The 20,096-nt window shown below is 34.8% G+C and overlaps 1 protein-coding gene across 1 annotated transcript in view; it reads left to right on the top strand.

Annotated features, from left to right (window-relative positions):
- The window catches only part of SAMTOR (S-adenosylmethionine sensor upstream of mTORC1), a 90,421-nt gene that overhangs the window by 14,304 nt on the left and 56,021 nt on the right, over positions 1 to 20,096 (top strand). Inside the window, exons 2-3 of the mRNA XM_060632913.3 lie at positions 2,273 to 2,414; positions 16,858 to 17,028. Of these exons, the coding sequence (XP_060488896.1) occupies positions 2,273 to 2,414; positions 16,858 to 17,028 (313 nt within the window). The remainder of the gene's footprint in view (positions 1 to 2,272; positions 2,415 to 16,857; positions 17,029 to 20,096) is intronic.

Raw genomic sequence — 20,096 nt, 5'->3', positions numbered from 1 at the left:
TGACAGCTCAGAGCCTGGAGCCTCCTTCAGATTCTGTGTCTCCCTCTGTCTCTCTGCCCTTCCCCTGCTCATGTTCTGTCCCCCCCCCCCCCCGAAATAAATAAACATCAAAGAAAACTTTTTTTAATGTATCATTAATCAAAATATTTGTTTTAAAGGTTTTACTTCCTGTAGTTCTATTTAGAGAGTTGGTAAATAACTACATCTGAAAGATGTTGCTAATACTGAGGAGTTTTTCTTTGAGAATTTGGGAAATAAATTTGCCTGCTTGTTTTTAGTGGACAGTTATTGCCAATCTACTATATAACAAATTGAAAGCTCTCATCACCTCACAAATATTACCAGTTAATGAAAATATTGTTCTATAAGAACATAACCCCCAAGAAGAGAACTTTTCATTCCTTTGGGGTTTACAGTTGGTATTCAGACCTAGAAGGAGACTGTGATATATACTCCTTTTTAACAGTGTGTGTGAGGGCATGTTTGTACCTTTCTTGCTATTTCTTAATTTGGTCAAACTAGAGGGCTAATAGTTTGATTTTCAACTAAGTCCTTGTTGGACTGTGCTTAAAATATAGTGTTTCAAATTTTGACTAAGTCTAGATATATTTAAACTTATAATTATTTTTTCTTTGTTAAAAAAAAAACTTTTTAAATACTAGAATCTCATAGTCTCACCTCTGGAGAGAATTTGGGTAGAATGATTATCTTCAAATTTGGTTGTTTTATCTATATTTTTCAGCCTATTCTGCCAAACAATTGCCTACATTTGAACATGAAGCAAGAGAACCTAAATCTTCCCACTAAGGACATTGAGTGAAGCTACTTTGATAATTTTTGTTTACTCTTTTACCCTTACAATTATGTTAATGTCATCTATTTGGCATAGCATCCTCATACCATTCTTTATTGGAACTCACATTGTTGTTTCAGATTTCATATTAAAAGTGAGAACTTATTTAATGTTTTTAAAACGATAGTAGCAAGGGGTGCTTAGATGGCTCAGTAGGTTAAGCATCCAACTCTTGATGGATGACTCAGGTCATGATATCACAGTTGTGAAATCGAGCCCCACCTCTGCTTGCTGTCTTTCTCTCTCTCAAAAAACAAAACAAAAACAAAAAAAACCCATAGTAGCCAGAAGTAATATCGAGGCTCAGTAATATACTCAGCTTATGAGGTGCCTGGGTGGTTCATTCGGCTAAGCATCCATCTCTTGGTTTTGGCTCAGGTCACAATCTCACAGTTTGTGAGTTCAAGCTCCACATTGGGCTCTGTGCTGACAGCATGGAGCCTGCTTGGGATTCTCTCCCTCTCTCTCTCTGCCCCTCCCCTGCTCATGCTTGCTCTCGCTCTCTCTCAAAATAAATAAATAAACTTAAAATATATATATAGTCAGCTTATAATGTTTATTCAGAACATTTTGTAAAGACTTAAAACTTCAGAGAGGCTTCTAAGGTAGTTTCTCTAGCAACATTTTTGCCCTATAATTATAATTTTTTAAAATACAATATGCCTAGAACACATCCAAGTGAGTAAATAAAAATATTTATCTTGCTTGGTAATTTATGGTGCCATCTCACCTATCAACCCTTTTTTTATTGATTGATTGATTTGCTTATTTTTAGAGAGAGAGAGAAAGAGACAGAGTATGAATGAGGCAGGTGAAGAGAAAGAGGAAGACACAGAATCCAAAGCAGTCTCAGGTTCTGAGCTGAGCTCTGCACAGAGCCTGACGCAGGGCTTGAACCCATGAGCTGTTAGATTATGACCTGAGTTTAACTCGGCCCAACCGACTGAGCCACCCAGGCACCCATACCCCTTTTTAATATAGGGAACTGATCAGTATGTAGAGATCCAAGAAAATAACAGGCAAGAAGCAGGCTTAAGTAACTTTGTGCCGCAAGGTCAAATTGCCCAAGGGTACCAGGATAATTAATGTTTGAATACCCAGCCATAATTGTTCCCTACCAGTGTGTTTTTGGTTTATAAACTGATAACTCCTACTTATGTGTGTTAGTTTCATTCAGCTTCACAAATCCATCTGTTTAAATTGGTGAAAATTTATTTGATTATCAAATCATCATAGTTAAAGTGATACATCTATTTGCATAAAGGAGCTTTTAAAATTCTAGTTTAAACTTGATGCAACTTGACTTTATAATTTTGCTTATATTCATCTTTAAGTAATTTTAGATTACGCAGAAACTTTTAAAAGCCTGAGACATTTGTAAGTGAAGTTAACTTAATTCGTCTTTTCCCTTGTTTTTAGTGGGAGATTTTGATAAGATCTGGCGAGAACATTGTGAGGATGAGGAAACACTTTGTGAATATGCTGTTGCAATGAAAAATTTGGCAGATAACCATTGGGCAAAAACTTGTGAGGGCGAAGGTCGTATTGAATGGTGTTGTAGGTGAGTGTTTTTATGAACTAACATTTTTGGTTTCTACTATATCGTTTAAAGTCTGAAATCCAAGTAATGCTTTGTATAATTTACTGTACCAAAATAGGACTGTTTTAAAACAGATTATTTTTTTAAATAACTTCTCCCTCTTGCCACACTTTCTCTAAGTTTATATCATTCATCCCTTTTTAATCAAAATGTTTTTCTTTGACATAACTTGAAGTTTTGTTTCAGCCTTTCAAAATTATAGCTTTAAAAAATAAAAATAAAAGTATAGCTTTAAATGCATCAAATATACTTAAACGTCAATACATTTAAAATATGAGTTTTAACACTTAACTTCATTGATAAGTCATAGTATAGAAATTTCTTTTTATAATTCTCCATATTTGGATTCAAGTAAACGTGATTTTCTGTATTTTAAAATTTGAAAACCTCTTAAAAGTGTCAAAATCCTGAATTTTGGATATATAATTCAGAGTATTCCAGCACTTAAATTTACTTTGGATAATGCTTATTTTCTCATTGTATAAATTTAAGACATCAAAATGAAATACTCTTGGTCATTTCTCTCAAGGTAGTAAAATTATTAGAACGGATATATGTATTGATTGAATTTATAAATGAATTCTCAGAAAACAAAGCATTATCTTTCTGCATGGACAATGAATTTATGATAATTTCTGGTTTATATTTCATTGCAGTTATTTTTTATCCAAAATTTCTGTTTTAATCTCATTTAAAAGTTATGTTATAATGCATATTTCATTCATTCAACAAATAGTCCAGAGAAAAATGCATATTTAATTTAGTTATTTTATTTATTCATTTAATAATTTTTAATGATTGTCCACAGTGTACTAGTCACATCACAGGCACTGGGAGTACAACAGTCAGCCAAACAAAATCCATGCTTTCATGGAGGTTACATGCTCATGAGGGTTAGAGGCAAGAAACAATACATAAATTAAAGATATGCTGGGTCAGATAATGGTAAGTCCCATGAGAAAAACAAAGCAAGGAAAAATAAAACAATTTTAAGTATGGTAGACAGGGTAGGCCTCCCAGAAATGATGCGTGTAAAAAACATTAAAGAAGTGAGACAACAAGCCCAGCAAGTCCAAGTCCTAGCAAGGCCTTGAGGTAGGACTGTGCTGACATGTTTTTGAAACAGCAAGGAGACTAATGTGGCTAGAGCGAAACATAAGAAGAGTGGTAGAAAATAAGATACTGACCAGCTAGATTTCGTAGGGTCTTGTAAACCATGGTTAAAGACGTTGGCTTTTATTCTGTGTGAGATGAATCACTGGATGTTTTAAGAAGAAGAGTAACAGGATTTTATTAACCTTTAAAGTGTGTCAAGAATTCTTAAGAATTAATTACTGTGTTAAGATAGACTATAGGAAGGGGAGTATGTAAATCAGGAAATAAGTTAGGAAGCTAATGTGATAATCAAGGTGCAAAGTTATAGTGAGGCAGTTTTCTTAGAGAGTGAGAAAGTGAATGGACAGAACAGTATAATAAAATTAATGCTCAAGTGAGTATAATGACTCAAGAGAAGGGGAAGGGAAATGGTATGTATGTTGTATTGATTATAGTGATACATAAGTAGGGAGTTGAAAATATGAGGTGAGTGAGGAGGAGTGAAAAGGTGTTATCAGTAGATTGCGGACCCCAAGAATTGTGGAGTTGGAGAAAGAAAGGAGCCAGAATAATAGGAAATAAGATTCTTGAAACTTAAATGTTTGGTGTTTTCTGCTTGGCTCTAGAGAGAAAAATCTCTCTTTTAGAAAATATACATTTTCTCCCTCAAGCTAAGAAATGCAAAAGGAAATGTATTACTGAACCAGTTATTTCCCTTGTAACATGGAGTAATGACATAATCCAATCAGGAAATCAGCACCATCTCTATTTAAGACCATCATTCTTGGCTTTTAGCAGCACTGCTTTAAAATTAGTATTCGGGTATATCAGGCAAGCTCTCAGACTGCTTCTTAAATGGACTTTGATGTGTGATATTCTCATAGGAGCATTTGCTTATACCTTCCTTAAATAATCTGTGCTCACACTTCTCTCTTCTTTTTCCTTAGATGTGTGGTTGTTATCAATAGTTATTGTATCTACATGTGTTTGAAAAAGGTCATTTTTAAGTCAAACTGCTGAAAGGGAACATTCGTAAGAATTTAGGTCAAACTGCAGGAAAAGAACAGTGGCAAATATTGTAAAATAAATTTACTATGGAAAGTAATCCCATGAGGAGTTTTATAATGTCTTTACTTTAAACTTAAAACTAGCTTGAGAGAAAAGGCTACAAAACAGTTTTGAATTTTGAAACTTGATTTATCTATAATTTTAACTTGAGTTTATATAATTCCTTTCTCTATTGACAATTCTAAGAAAGCAGTAGTACTTTGAGAGCTAAAGTGGGCTTTTAAAACAGTTTGACAGAAGTTTCTGTTCAGTTAGTTATACTTAAAACTTCATAAGAATTTGGTATGTAAGGTAAGGCTTACTGACATTACCCTGCTAAGATTTTGTTGGCTGTTTAGCTTGAAGAATTCCACGTATGATTTCCTTCAAAAGATAATTAAATTTGATTTATAGCATGAAATACTAAAAACATAACACAAAGGCATAGCTGTATGATTAATAAAAATATTTGCTTTTTGGGGCGCCTGGGTGGCTCAGTCGGTTAAGCGTCCGACTTCGGCTCAGGTCATGATCTCACGGTCCGTGAGTTCGAGCCCTGCGTCAGGCTCTGTGCTGACAGCTCAGAGCCTGGAGCCTGTTTCAGATTCTGTGTCTCCCTCTCTCTCTGCCCCTCCCCTGTTCACGCTCTGTCTCTCTCTGTCTCAAAAATAAATAAACGTTAAAAAAAAAAAATTAAAAAAAAAAATATATTTGCTTTTTCTAACTCTTTGTACACACAGAGAAACAAACACGGTTTCCTGGATTTGCAAGTAAATTGCAGATAACATGATATTTCATTCCCACACATCTCCTAAGAATAAGGACATTCTTCAGCATAAGCATAATACCATCATCACATTAAGATAATTAACAGTAATTTCCTCATTTCCTAAAATACTTAGTTCAAAAATTCAGATTTTTTTATTGTCCCCAAAATGTGCTTGTAATTTTTTTCTTTTAAATCAAATTAGGGCTCATGCATTGCATTTGGTGGTTGCATTTCTTTAGGTTCTTGGTTTTGTTTTCCACAACATTTAGTTTTTTTTGAGAAATGACAGTTTATTTGAAAAATATCCCACATTCTATATTTTGTGGTTTTTGATTCAAGGTGGTTAATAGCACTGTTCAAATAATCTGTGTGTCCTTACTGATTTTTCTTTTTGGCTTTTTGTTCTGTCAGTTACCAAGAGAGATTTTCAAGATACCATTTTTCTCAATTTTTGTATAATTATTTGGCTCATCTTTAGATTATTTAATTTTTCTCTTAAAGTTCTCTTAAATTTCATCTTTTTCTGAATTAGAAAGATTTATAGGGTTGCCTGGATGGTCAGTAGGTTAGACATTCAACTCTTGATTTCTACTTAGGTCAGGATCTCACGGTTCATGAGACTGAGGCCTGCGCGTGGAACCTGCTTGGGATGTTCTCTCTCCTTCTCTGCTCCTCACCCTTGTGCACACTCTCTCAAATAAACTTAAAAAAAAAATACTTATGGTAATTATTATAAAGTCCTTGTTTGCTTATTCCAATATATAGTTTATCAAGATCTGTTTCTTTTGGCTGTTTTTTCTTTTGATTACGGATCATTTTTTTTTCCTGCTTCATTATATGTCTGGTAATTTTTAAAAATATATACTAGCATTATGTTTAGAAGAGACTGGCATAATATTAGTTTTTCCTAGAAAGGGCATGCTTTTTGTTTTGTTTTGTTTTGTTTTTTCCCTCTAACAGGCAGCCAGTGAGACAGGGACACACTTTGATCCATCAGGGGTTAAACTGAGTTGAAGTTGGATTACATAGTTGCATTTCACTTGTGTCTTCAAATGCTTTGAGGGTGAGTCCTGTTTTATGTATATTATAGGCACAGTCCTCTAGCAAGACTCTGGGACCTAGGTCCACAGAAGACTGCAAAGAATTTTCTCTGCTTTTTAGTGCCACTCCAAGCCTCTAGTACTTCCCTTGCCTTTTTCATATTTGAAAATCAAGACCTATGGAGGAGGGTGGGGGTGGGATGCAGGAATAGAACAGGGAGAACAATCTTTGCATTTGGGTTTCTTAAAGATTCCAGTCTGTCACACCATTCTAAGCAACCATTAAAAGCTCTGCTGGTTTCCCTTTAATCAAACAAAATCCCTCTACCCTGGAAGACATGATCCTTTGCTGCCTATACACCTTTTCAACAAATGTACAAAGTGCCTGTGATCTCTTCTCATCTAGGCCTTTCTTTAGTTCCTTTATACCTTTTGTATCCTCAGCAATCTTGATTTCTTTTTAATACATTGTTTTTTTAGAGTGTATAGTTCTTTTTCCCCCATAGCTACAGCATAACCAGGGGCCCTTTGTGATTTTCTATATCCTAATCCAAAACTAGTTTTGTGTCCTGTATTTTGGATTTATTTGATTGTTTTCTCATGGAGCCATTAACTACTTTTCCAGTGTCCTTTATTTCTTATAAACTGATCTAAAGTGTTGAATCAGGTAACATTATTTTTGACAGAATATCTGTTAGGTGAAACTGCACACTTACTGCATTACATTAGCAAGTGCTTATTGTCGGGTTACCTGCTAAATTTTGCCATTTGGTGTAGGTGGTCCTTCCATTGTAAACTTATATTTTCCCTTTGCAATTAGCAAGTAATATGTAGAGGGACATTTTGGCTTGTGGATCAATCCTGTCTCCTGACAGTCTGTCAGCTAACAGGTTTACTTCTGTTTATTAAATAAACTATTTCATTTGGGATTGCAGAGTGATTTTTTAAATTTTTTTTTAATGTTTACTTATTTTTGAGAGAGAGAGAGAGAGAGAGAGACAGGGTGCGAGTCGGGGAGGGACGGAGAGAAAGTGAGACACAGAATCTGAAGCAGGCTCCAGGCTCTGAGCTGTCAGCCCAGAGCCTGACGCAGGGCTCACAAACCGTGAGATCAAGAGCAGAGCCGAAGTCTGGCGCTTAAATCGACCGAGCCACCCAGGTGCCCCACAGAATGATTTTTTCAACTTGTATCATTCTTTTTATTTATTAGCTTCTGTAAATAAAACCTTTTCTTTATGAACAGGGAATGATTACGTGTTCTCCAGAAAGGCTGGGTAGAAATAAACATATACGTATCCCTAATTCTTTCTGTTTAGTCATCAATTCTTACAATAAGGAATTGGTGTAGTAATTCCAATTGTGATAAGTATGTTTTTTGGTTTGGGGTTTTTATATCACAGTAGCCTCCTGCATTGTTATTTATTCATTCTTTCCATCAGTCTTTGTTTTTTTTTGAGGGGGAGTATATTCAAATTATTCCATATTCCATATATAGCTGGCTTCTGTGTTCTGAAATCACTTTTGAGCACTTTGTTACTATGTGGTACAAAATAACCCTTTGGTTTTGCCACCCAAGACTTAGAATCAAACTATTTCTTCATAGGGCCTGTTTCTTTTAGTGAGAAATGGCATTTAGAAATTAAGATCTGGGCACTAGATGTGCTGCTAAAGGACTTAGTTCTGAATAACATTAATACATTTGCTTTGTCCTACAGTTCACATAAAATAGTCTGAAAACTACAATGTCAATTTTACTTCTAAACTTTACCTAGCAGTAAAACTGACTGGATGAAGTTTAAAGTATCTCTGTAGTTCTTCTGTCTTTAGAACATAAACCACTAAGTGTCGGGATACTGTGTTTAAAAGTTACTTGAAATAGTTCTTTTGTATATGGTTATGTTCACTTTCAGCTTTATGGGTTTCCCCCCCTATTTTATTTTGTAAGAATATGAAACATTTGCATGGTTCAGAAGTCAAGACTTTATAAAAAGGTGTATTCAAAAAAGGTTCCCGTCCAATTTCCTCATTTGTTACTTGTTTTATCCAAGTAACAAATTATTTTCAGGTAACATTATTTTGTTGTTGTTTTTTTGTTTGTTTGTTTTTTGCAGAATTAACCAAATTCACATACACACACATAACCACCCATTATCTATATTCAAATGGGATATGGTATATGCTGTTTTATACCCTTCTTTTTTACTTAATATGTCATGGAGATCACTGTTGTATTAGTCAGGGTTCTTCACAGAATGGGTTCCTGTGTATGTGGAGGCTGATAAATCTTGAGATGCAGTGGTGAGTTGACATGCTAGAGACACAGGAGAATCAGTGGTGTAGTTCCAGTCCTAAAACTGGCAGGCTTGAGGCCTAGGAAGAGCTGATGTTTCAGTTTGTCTGAAGGCAAGAAAAAAATCAGTGTCCCTGTTCAAAGGCAGTCAAGCAGGAGGAGTCTTTCATACTCTGGGGAGGAGGGTCAGCCTTTTTGTTCTATGCAGACCTTTAAGTGATTGGATGAGGCCCACCCCTATTATGAAGGACAGTCTGCTTTACTCAGTTTACTTATTTAAATGTTACTCTCATTCAGAACCATCCTCACAGAATCACTCAGAATGTTTGACCAGATATCTAGGTACCCCTTGGCCCAGTCAAGTTGACGACATGAATTGACCAACTGCAAGTAAATAGATACCCTCTTCATTTTCGTAAGTTATTTACAAGTTTTTCCTGTTAAAAATAGTGCTGTAACGGATAACCTTGTGCATATTCATTTTGTACATTTGGCATTGTATCTTTGTAGATTCCTGGATGTGCAATGGCAGAGTAGAAGAGTAAACGTATATGTGATTTTGTTAGATTTTGTCAAATCACCCTCTTTAGAGGTTTTATCATTTTGTAGTTCCGTCAACAAAAAACAATACCTATCTCTTCACAGTGTCACCTACCTTTAGAAGTTTTGCCAGTTTGATAAGGTGGGAACTGATATCTCTGTGTGGTTTTAATTTATGTTTCTCTTGTGAGTGAGGTTGAGTATGTTTTTATATATTTAAAAATTATTTGCCCCTTGTGAATTATGTTCATGTTTTTGACACTTTATTTCCATTGGTTTTGGTCCCTTTTATCTTGATTTTTTCATAGCTTTTTATGACTTACAGATATGTGCCCTTTGTCTTCATTAATACCTTTTGCCATGCAGGTTTTTGGTTTGCCATGTAGAAATCTTTGTTTTTACGTAATCACATATGTATCTCTTTTATTGCTTCCAGATTTCTCTTACCTTAGAAAAGCTTTCCTGATTCCCAGACTATAAGAATTCCTAATAGTAATTCACTCATTTACTCACTAGTTTTCTTATAGTACTTGAATGATATCATTTTCTACATTTAGATCTCTGACCTATTTGGAATTCAGTCTAGTGTTTGTTGGGAAGTATAGATCTAACTTTTCCCCCAATATAATTCCCGTTTCTCCAACATCATTTATGAAAAGCACCACCTTTTCTACAGTGATTTGGCATGACACTTATATGCCATGTTAGCCAACTATATGCTATGGTTGGTTCTTTTTTAGGACTTTGTTATGTTTCATTGTCTATATCATTTAATCTATGTTATTCTGTAACATCTTCCCCTGCTCCACCACCGCTCTTCTTTCTCAGGGTTTTCTTGGTTCTTTCCTTTTTTTTTTTCATGTGTATTTTAGAACCAACTGGTCTAACTAAACTTGCAAAACTTTGTATTTTTATTGGGATTTCATTAAATTTTTTAATAACTGGAGAAAACTGACATCTTTGTAATGTTGAATCATCATGCCCATGAAAAAGATAGTATTTTTCTGTTTGTTCCAGTCTGCTTTTGAGTTGTTCAGTAGTGTTTTAAGGTTTTCTGAATACTGGTTTTCTGAATATGTGCATTTTCTTGTTACATTTATTCCTAGGTGTTTTATCATTTTGAGCTGTTGTAAATGTAACCTTCACTTCTGTTATATATTCAGATAGGCTATTGTTTATATATGCACATATATATGGAGGCTTTTGATTTTTGTATTTTTACATCTATTGGTTTATGATTGATTCTTTTGGGTTGTCTAGGTTAACTCATCTCTGAATATACATTTTTCTTTCTTTCCAGTTTTTTTTCTTTTTTCTTTTCTTTTTTTTTTTTTTTGACTAATACTTTTTCTTTTGTCTGCTACATAGCTGTGTCTTATTCATTTAGCAATGTGTGCATTGTGTCCCCGTTAAAAACGTGGCTGGCTTTTTGGCTGATATATATGTATAATTTTACTTTTAGGAAGTGTTCACCGATTCCTATTTTACTGAGTGTATTGTTTTGTTTGTTTTTTTAGGAATAGGTGTTGAATTGTGTTGAATGTCCTTTCAGCATCTGTGGAAGTGTATATGAGTTTCCTCCTTAAATTTATGAATATATATGTGAATATATTAATGGATTTAAATTTCCAGGTGAAAGGGATTTTTTTTGTTTTATTCTGTTACACTTTTATTGTGTTGTAATAGGATGATTTTTATCTGTTTTTCTGTGGCTTTTACTGTGGTTTTCTTCATGACATAGTATATGTATATGGTAGTTTTGTGAATATTCCATGTGCACTTGAAAAGAATTTATACTCTCTTTAGAGAGCAGAGTTTGTTATGTAGATAAGATAAACCTCATTATACTCTTTTTGGCTTCTCTAACCTTACCTAATATTCATTCACTTGATTGAGTCATGTATTAAAGTTCTCTATTGTTAGTTGTGTCTGTTTCCCCATGAATCCCATGGAGTTTCTGCTTAGTGAAGATGGCTGCTATGATAAATGGCACATAAATATTCATAACTGTTATATCTTTGGAAATTGTGGTCTTCAGCATTATAAAGTTTTCCTTTTTTTATTCATTTAATGCTTTTCATTCATTACTAACTAGCCTCTTTATCAACATTTCTCAGCCATCTCATGGATGAACTTCATCTTCTAGTAAATCCTTTAAAACCAGCTTGCAACTATGATGTTCCCTAAGTTCTTACATACAAAAAGCTGTTTTTCTATAGTTTTGTTACAAAATGTGCAGCTTGGCTGGATAAAAATCGTTGACTCACACTTTCTTTCCTTCAGCTTCTGAAAAAAAATGTTTCTCTATTTTAGTCTTATTTTGTATCTTCTTTCCATTTTCTCCCTCCCCCCCCCCCCCCGCACCCCTTCTCTCCCCTTTCCCTCTCTACTGAACCATTTGGTAGTCAGTTGCAGAAATCACAAGACTTTCATTCCTAAATATTTCAAGGTGTATCATTACACTTAGTTGAGGTAAATTCTCTAGCTTTCTCTTTATTTGAAGTTTTTATTTAAATTCTAGTTAGTTAACATAGAGTGTAATGTTAGTTTAGAATTTACTGATTCATCACTTACATGTAACACACAGTGCTCATCACAACTGCTCTCCTTAATGCCTATAACCCATTTAGCCCATTACCCTGCTCACCTCCCCTCCAGCTACCCACAGTTGTTCTCTGTAGTTAAGTGAAACAAGTTGGTCAGAGAAAGACAAATATGATTTGACTCATGTGAATCTCTCTCTCTCTCCTTTTTTTTTTTTTCTTTTATGACACAGACATAAAGGTTTATAGACTCTCAATTTGGATTTGTATGGTTTTTTTCTGATTAGATTTTTTTAAATGTTTTTTATTTATTTCTGAGACAGAGAGAGACAGAGCACGAGTGGGGGAGGGACAGAGAGAGAGGAAGACAGAATCAGAAGCAGGCTCCAGGCTCTGAGCTGTCAGCACAGAGCCCGACATGAGGCTCAAACTCACAAACCGTGAGGTCATGACCTGAGCCAGTGTTGGTCGCCCAAAAGACTGAGCCACCCAGGCACCCCTCTGATTAGATTTAAGTGAAGCATATTAGCAAGAATATTACTTAGGTGATATTGTGTTCTTCTCAGTGTATTACATCAGGAGACACATGATAACTGTTCTGACCTGGGTTTTTTTTCCCTTTCAAGTAGATTCATTTTTTTGGTGCAGTTTTAGGTTCATAGTAATATTGAGCAGAAAGTACAGTTCCCATAAACACCCTGCCCACACACATGCCCAGTATGCTCCCTGTCAACATCCACCCAGAATGGTACATTATATTGTAATTGATGAACTTCTTTGACACATCATTATCATTTAAAGTCCATAGCTTACATTAGGATTTGTTTTTGGTGGTGTATATTCTGTGGGTTTTGACAAATATATAATGACAAATATTCACCATTATAGTATCATACAGATGGCTTCCTTGCCCTAAAAATCCTCTGCTTTGCTTGCACATCCCTTCTTTCCCCAGTCACAGACTCTTTTACTCTTTCCATAGTTTTGCCTTTTCTAGAATGTCATAGAGTTGGAATCATAGTATATAATCTTTTTATGTTGACAGCTTTCACTTAATAGGCATTTAAGTTTCCTCCATGTCTTTTCATGGCTCGGTAGCTCATTTCTTTTTAGCACTGAGTAAGAATCTATTGTCTGGATGTACCACAATTTTTTTTCTTTATTCACCTGCTACAGGACAACTTATTGTTTCCAAATTTTGGCAGTTATGACTAAAACTGCTGTAAGCATCCATGTGCAGGCTTTTGTGTTGAAGTGAGTTTTCATTTGTGTGTGTGTGTGTGTGTGTGTGTGTGCGTGTGCGCGCGCGTGCAAATACCAAGGAGTGTGATTGCTGGATTGTATGGTAAAAGTAGAGTTAATTTTGTAGGAAACGGCCAAATTGTCTCCAAAGTGATTTTATCATTTTGTATTCCCACCAACAATGAATGAAGAGTTCTCGTTGCTCCACATGTTCACCAGCAGTTGGTAGTGTTGATGTTATTAGTGTGTAGTAGTGTCGTGTTGCTATTTTAATTTGCATTTCCCTAATGATATATTACCTGGAGCATATTCCATAAGCTTATTTGCTGTCTGTATATCTTCTTTGGTGAGTTATCCATTTCTTTTGCCCATTTTTAAACTGGGTTGTTTGTTTTCCATTATTAAGTTTTCAGAATTCTTTGTATATTTCAGATAACAGTTCCTTCATCAGATAAGTCTTTTGCAAATATTTCTCCCAGTCCATGTCTGTCTTCTCATTCTCTCCCATTCTCTTTTGCAGAGCATTTTTTTTATTGTAATTAAGTCCAGCTTCTCAATTCTTTCTTTGATGGATCTTGACTTTGGTGTTGCATCCAAAAAGTCATTGCCAAGTCCAAGGTCACCTAGATTTTCTCCTAGGAAGTTTATAAAACTCTCCAAGAGTTTTATAGTTTTGTGTTTTACATTTATGTCTATAATCCATTTTAAGTGTTGTGAAAGGTGTGGTATCTGTTTAGGTTCATTTTTCTGGTATGTAGTTGTCGTTCCAGCACCATTTGGTGAAAAGACCATCTTTACTCCATTATATTGGCTTTGCTCTTTTATTGAAAAATCATTTGAGTATATCTGTGTGGGTCTACTGGGATGTTTTGTTCCATGTGTCTAGTTGTCTATTCTGTCACCAGCACCACCCTGTTCTGATCCACTATATAAAGTAAGTCCAATAGTGGCCAGTCCTCCAATTTTGTTCTTCTTCAAAAATGTGTTGGCTATTTGGGTCTTTTGCCTCTCCATATAAACTTTAGAATTAGTTTGTTGGTCTCCACCAAATAATTTGACTTGATTTTCATTGGGATTGTACAGACTCTATAGATCAATTTGGGAAGAACTGACATTGTGGCAATATTGCATCTTCCTATCTATTTTCATGGAATATCTCTCCATTATTCATTCCTTTTTGTTCTCAGCTTTTTAATTTCAAATTTGAAATGTTCTTTCATATCTGCAGTTGCTTTATTATATATAATTAATACCAAAATGTTACAGTTTTTTTCTCTTTTATAGCTGTTTTTGAGTCTATGTTTTTGATAATTTTCATCCACTGGTTTTAATTGTTTTTCTCTTCCCTTCTATTAGGACCTTGTTTGGTTTCTGTATTCATTGAGCATTTATTTTATGGGTTTGTCTATTCTATTGGAGTGTCTGTAGGGGTTTGGGTGGCTTACTTGGTTCTTTAATTCTGAAGAACCTTGTTTGATTGCCACAAATACAAAAGTAAAGTGCCTTTAATATATATTGTCCTCTTTTGGTCTGACTTAACATTTTTTAATATATGGTTTATAACATCTCAGTAGGCTCATTATCCTTAATTGCTTAATTTTTTCCTTTTATCACCAAACCTCCAGAGATACCTCCATTTTTTCAAAGTGCCTCCTTTCTCCCCCAGAAGCAATATCTTTTCAAGGCTCTCCTTTTTGGTGGCATTTACTTTTTGTACACTTTTGCAATTAGCCCCAGCCCCAGTAAATCACTAAACTACTGTCAGATTTCTAAATACCACATCTTTACATTGGCCTTGGAGTCTTGTGGGATCTGAGGCTTGCTTATCACTCCAGTGTCACCTAGCCACCTTTCCCCACTATATTTGTGTTGGCCTCAGGATCTTTTTACCTGTGAGTCCATCCATCTGTTTTCTTCTCGGCACCTTACATTTCACATATCTTGAATGGATGTCCATCTCTGCAGGATCCTTGCTGTGTTTATCTACTGTGCCTTTGCTCATGCTATTCTGCCAGAAAAGCACTCACCTCCCACCTAGCATTCTTCCTTGATTATTCCTACTTATATTTCTAAAGTCAGCATATATTACTGACTCTGGATTGATTGGGTTATCAGTTGTATATTATCTTTATCAGTTGTATTTTCTTTATTATTGTATAATTGTTGTCTTATTCACTAATCTGAGCTCCTTGAGAGCAGCAATCCCTTCTCCAATTTGTTTTCTCATCACAGATGTGCCTGGCACATGGGGGCTCTGTATTCTTAATACTTAATAAATATTTGATTTATGAAGAATGGGTTTCAACTCCTATATATAAGAATTAAAACTAAATCTACATAGGAAAATTAAAGAAATCTTTTTTTAAAAAAGTCTTAATAGTAATTACTAAGAAAAAGTGAAGTTGAACTGATAAGCATACTGTAAGTATGAGGAGAGATGGGCATTGTTCCCTTACATCATAGTTCTACTTGCAGAAATCAGTTTTAAACTCTTTTTTTAACGTCTATTTATTTTTGAGACAGAGAGAGACAGAGCATGAACGGTGGAGGGTTAGAGAGAGGGAGACACAGAATCTGAAACAGGCTCCAGGCTCTGAGCTGTCAGCACAGAGCGCGACGCGGGGCTCAAACTCACGGACCGCGAGATCATGACCTGAGCCGAAGTCGGACGCTTAACCGACTGAGCCACCCAGGCGCCCCGCAGAATTCAGTTTTAAATTAATTCTTCAATTCTTCTCTTGCCATATGTTTCTGGAAATTCACCAAGCAGAGTCTATGGAGAAAAATAGTTTAGCTTTGTTTAAAGTATGAGCTATATGTACTAATAATGTGTTGTAAGAATCTAAAAAGAAAATTTGTTTAGATTCCCTTCTCCTTCAAGTAGCTTGGTAATTGTATCATTTATTGTTTTCACATGTAAACTATCACATTGTAAGCTCAAGGGCCTGAACTAGGTCTTGTTAGCCTTTCTTTACCTTAAGATTCCTGGCTTTAATAGCTAATAAATATTTGAGTTGATTCTGTGGTTTATGTTTGTTTTTCCTGTTATATACCCAGGCATGGTGTCCTACTACTCTAAAATTGTATTCGGTTTGAAGAAAATTGTTTATAAGATTATGTCAGCCATCAGTTTCTGGTGCTGGATGGCAACCTGATCTGTTCTAAACTATATGAGCTTAAAATGAAACATGTTCAAAAAATCTGCATTTTACTAATGTAAGAATTCAGACAAACAGGAACGGTCTCTTGATGGATAAGAATAATTTCCAGGTGTTACAAAAACCACCGTAATGTTCAAACTTCTGTAAATGTTTACCTATATGATACAGTACCATTTTTACCTGAACTAGATTTGTATTCCCTTCCCTCAGAGCAAATAAGAATATCAATAAGTCTTAATATGTTGACATCCTCACTTAGTTTTCATAAACCAACAGGGATCTAAGAAACAACTATTGGGGTATCTGTCTGCTACCAGCAGACCTGGCTCAGAATTAACTGTAACGACTGGTCTTTTTGTATGCTGTCACTGAATAGCAGAGTTACCTAAGATTTTCTAGAGGAACTTAAGTTTTAGTTAAGAATGCAGTTCAGCAAAACATATAGGCACATCTGTACCCTTGAAAACATACTTTTTACTTGTTAAATATAATCTGTGATTATGCTTTATTGTATGTGCAGTGCTACAGGTACTCAAACTTAACCTCTGTGTGACGTTTTCACAGTAAGAATTTGTAATTGAAAGTTTCCCGTTTTGAATAATAAAGGCTAATGTTTTTCCATTTTATTTTATATTCCTGCCTAGTATTTTAAAATATAACTACATTTTGCTTCGTAGTGTATGCAGAGAATATTTCCAAAATGGTGGAAAGAGAAAAGCACTTGAAAAGGATGAAAAAAGAGCTGTACTCGCCACTAAGACCACTCCAGCCTTAAGTACACATGAGTCTTCTAAACTTGAAGGTCATTTAACCAACCTCAGCTTTACAAACCCTGAATTTATAACTGAGTAAGTACAGTTTTTCTATTTCAATTACTAACGTCATCCTGGATAGCTCTATTAATAATGTAAAATAGTGTAATGATTTACAAAAAGTAGTGGGCTGTTTGCTTGCTCCCCTGATAATAGATTAGGCTGAAAAATGCAGATTTATAATATTAGTAGGTAGAAAACTAGCATAAAATTTTAAGGGATATCAGGAAAACTAATGGTTCTATAGCAGATTGTGTTCAGGAAACATAAGAAAGAATTGTTTCTTAAATGTTGTAATAATTATTCTTATGGTAATAAAAGAATCAAAACAGCAAAATCCATTTTAAACTATGTTTAGTTTAAAGTGGCTGTCTCTTAACTGAAAAATCACAAGGAATAATGGAAGATTATTAATGGAACCAATTGCCATTATTCTATTGTTGATGTGAAAATTTGCCTACCAGTAGTTTATGTGTGCATAGGTACAAATTTTATTTAATAAATACATGAATATATTTCCAGTTTAATTGAGCTATAACATTGTGTAAGTTTAAGGTATACAACATGATTTGATATGTGTAAATATTTTGAAATGATTACAAGTTTGGTTAACATCCATCACCTCACAGTTAAAATTTTTTTTCTTGTGATGAGAACTTTTTAAATTCTTTTTTTTTTACTTGTTTTATTTTTTATTTTTTAAAATTTACATCCAAATTAGCATATAGTGCAACAATGATTTCAGGAATAGATTCCTTAGTGCCCCTTCCCCATTTAGCCCATCCCCCCTCCCACAATCCCTCCCATAACCCTCAGTTTGTTCTCCATATTTATAAGTCTCTTCTGTTTTGTTCCCCTCCCTGTGTTTGTATTATTTTTGTTTCCCTTCCCTTATGTTCATCTGTTTTATCTCTTAAAGTCCTCATATGAGTGAAGTCATATGATTTTTGTCTTTCTCTGACTGTGATGAGAACTTTTAAGATTCATTCTCTTGGCACCTTTGAAATATATAGTACAGTGTTAACTATAATCATCATGTTGTACCTTACATCCCCTTAACTTCTTATAACTGGAAGTTTGTATCTTTAACTCAATTTCTCTACCCCACCCCACTGCCATTTCTGACTACCAGTCACATCTCTTGTTTCTATGGGTTTGGTTTTTCTTAGATTCCACATATAAATCAGATCATACAGTATTTGTCTTTCTGTCTCTGACTTATTTCACTTAGCCAAATGGCCTCAAGGTCCATCCATGTTATAACAAATGGCAGAATTTCATTCTTTTTTATGATTAAATATATATATGTATATATAATATACACACACACAAGTATTATAATCCAATTAATTATTAGTAGTATTAAAATTATTTATACACCTTAGTACCAGAACAGATTTGTAGTATCAAGTAATACTTTATTAATTTCTTGAAAATACTGAACTTGAATAATTCTAGAAACATTTTTGATAGACACTGAAAGCTAACCATGAAAATAAAATTATATCAACCTCTTAACCATTTAAATATGTAGTAGATATCAAACATAGCATTACCGCTGGTTACTTTGATTTTACATAATGTTGAAAATACTATAAGCAGTTTTATTTAAAATTTAACATACTTTTGATTAGTTCAAAAGGAAAGGAAAGGATGAAGCAAATTCTTTTCAAAGATTACTATAAAGCTTACAAAGCATATTGACTTACTAAACATCCTGCAACTCAGGTGTTATGAACATTCTTGAATATTTTTAAAATGATGACATTGTAAAAAAAATATATAGTTATACCGCTATCAAAGACAGGTACATATAGAACATATCAATCCTAGAATTTCTGTATGGTTCTTTTTTTTTTTTTTTTTTTAAATAAGTAGGCTCCATGCCCAATGTGGGGCTTGACCTCATGATCCTGAGATTAAGAGTTGGATGCTTTACTGACTGAGCTACCCAGCCACCCCACTATATGGTTCTTTTTTATAGTCTCTATTTTACTGTTGAGATTTCCTTATTTGTTGAGTCACTGTCAGCATATTTTCCTTTAACTCTTTTAACATGTTTTCTTTTAATTCTTGGAACATTTTTATAATAGCCAATTTGAAGACTTTGCTCCAGCATTTGAGCTCACTCAGTCATTTTTTATTTAATGCTGTTTTTCTTGAGCATGGACCACACTTTCCTGTTTTTCTTTGTATATCTCGTAATTTTTTGTTAAAAACCACCCAATATATTTTTGATAATATATTGTGGAAACTCTTGGTTTGGATTTTCCCTCAAGGAGGGGGCGGTGGTGGTGGTGGTGGTAGTTTTTTACTAGTTTGCCTGGGCTGAATCTGTGGGATCTGCTTTCCTTGCAATTTGCCTAGTATTGTTATTTTTATTTTTTAGGCTGGTTTCCTAGAGTCTGTCTGCTTAGCTTAGTGATCAGTGATAGCACAGGTTATACTCCAGTGCCTTAAGCCAGTTAGGCCTCCTCCACCCTCTCCCAGTGGATGTGTGTTGATTGGGGAGTGCTTTTAACACTTAGGCAGTTTTCAAGTGTGCCTCACCATTTATTTTCCATCAGACCCTCTTGGGTCTCCTGTGCATGTTCACTTAGCCTCCAGGTCAGTCAAGACTATGTGGAGACCTTACCTAGCACCTCTATGCCTTTCTCATTTCCAGGATTTTTTGGGTTAAATTTCTGACAAGTTCTCCAGTCTGCAGCTCAGCCCAACCCAAACTGCAACCTAAGGCTAGCATACCTGCTGACTTTCTGTTTGTTTTCTACTTTTACTGATGGTGCTCTGTGTGGGTTTTTTACCCTTTGTTCCAATAAAGTTAGCTCCTTCCAGCTGTGAAGCTGCTCTTTTTCACAGCCAGCCCTATTCTTGAAGAACTTCCACACCAGCTGAGCAAGGGGTGAGGGTGAGAAGAGTGGTTTCAGGCAAGAGCACCACAAATCCTCATTGTTCTTAACCTAGGATCAGCTGGTTCTCACGAATAAACATTCTCCAACTTGTTTGCCTTTGTTTGAGTCCCAAAATGGTTGTTTTTGATGATTGTGTCCAGTTTTATAGTTGTTTCTTGAGGAGTAGATTTGCCAGCTCTACCCTGGCAAAGT

This window comes from Panthera onca, chromosome A2 (genome assembly GCF_046562875.1).
Source record: "Panthera onca isolate mPanOnc1 chromosome A2, mPanOnc1 haplotype 2, whole genome shotgun sequence".
Taxonomy (NCBI): Eukaryota; Metazoa; Chordata; class Mammalia; order Carnivora; family Felidae; genus Panthera; species Panthera onca.
The sequence above is the reverse complement of the archived record's forward strand: the minus strand, read 5'-3'. Positions and strand labels throughout refer to the sequence as shown.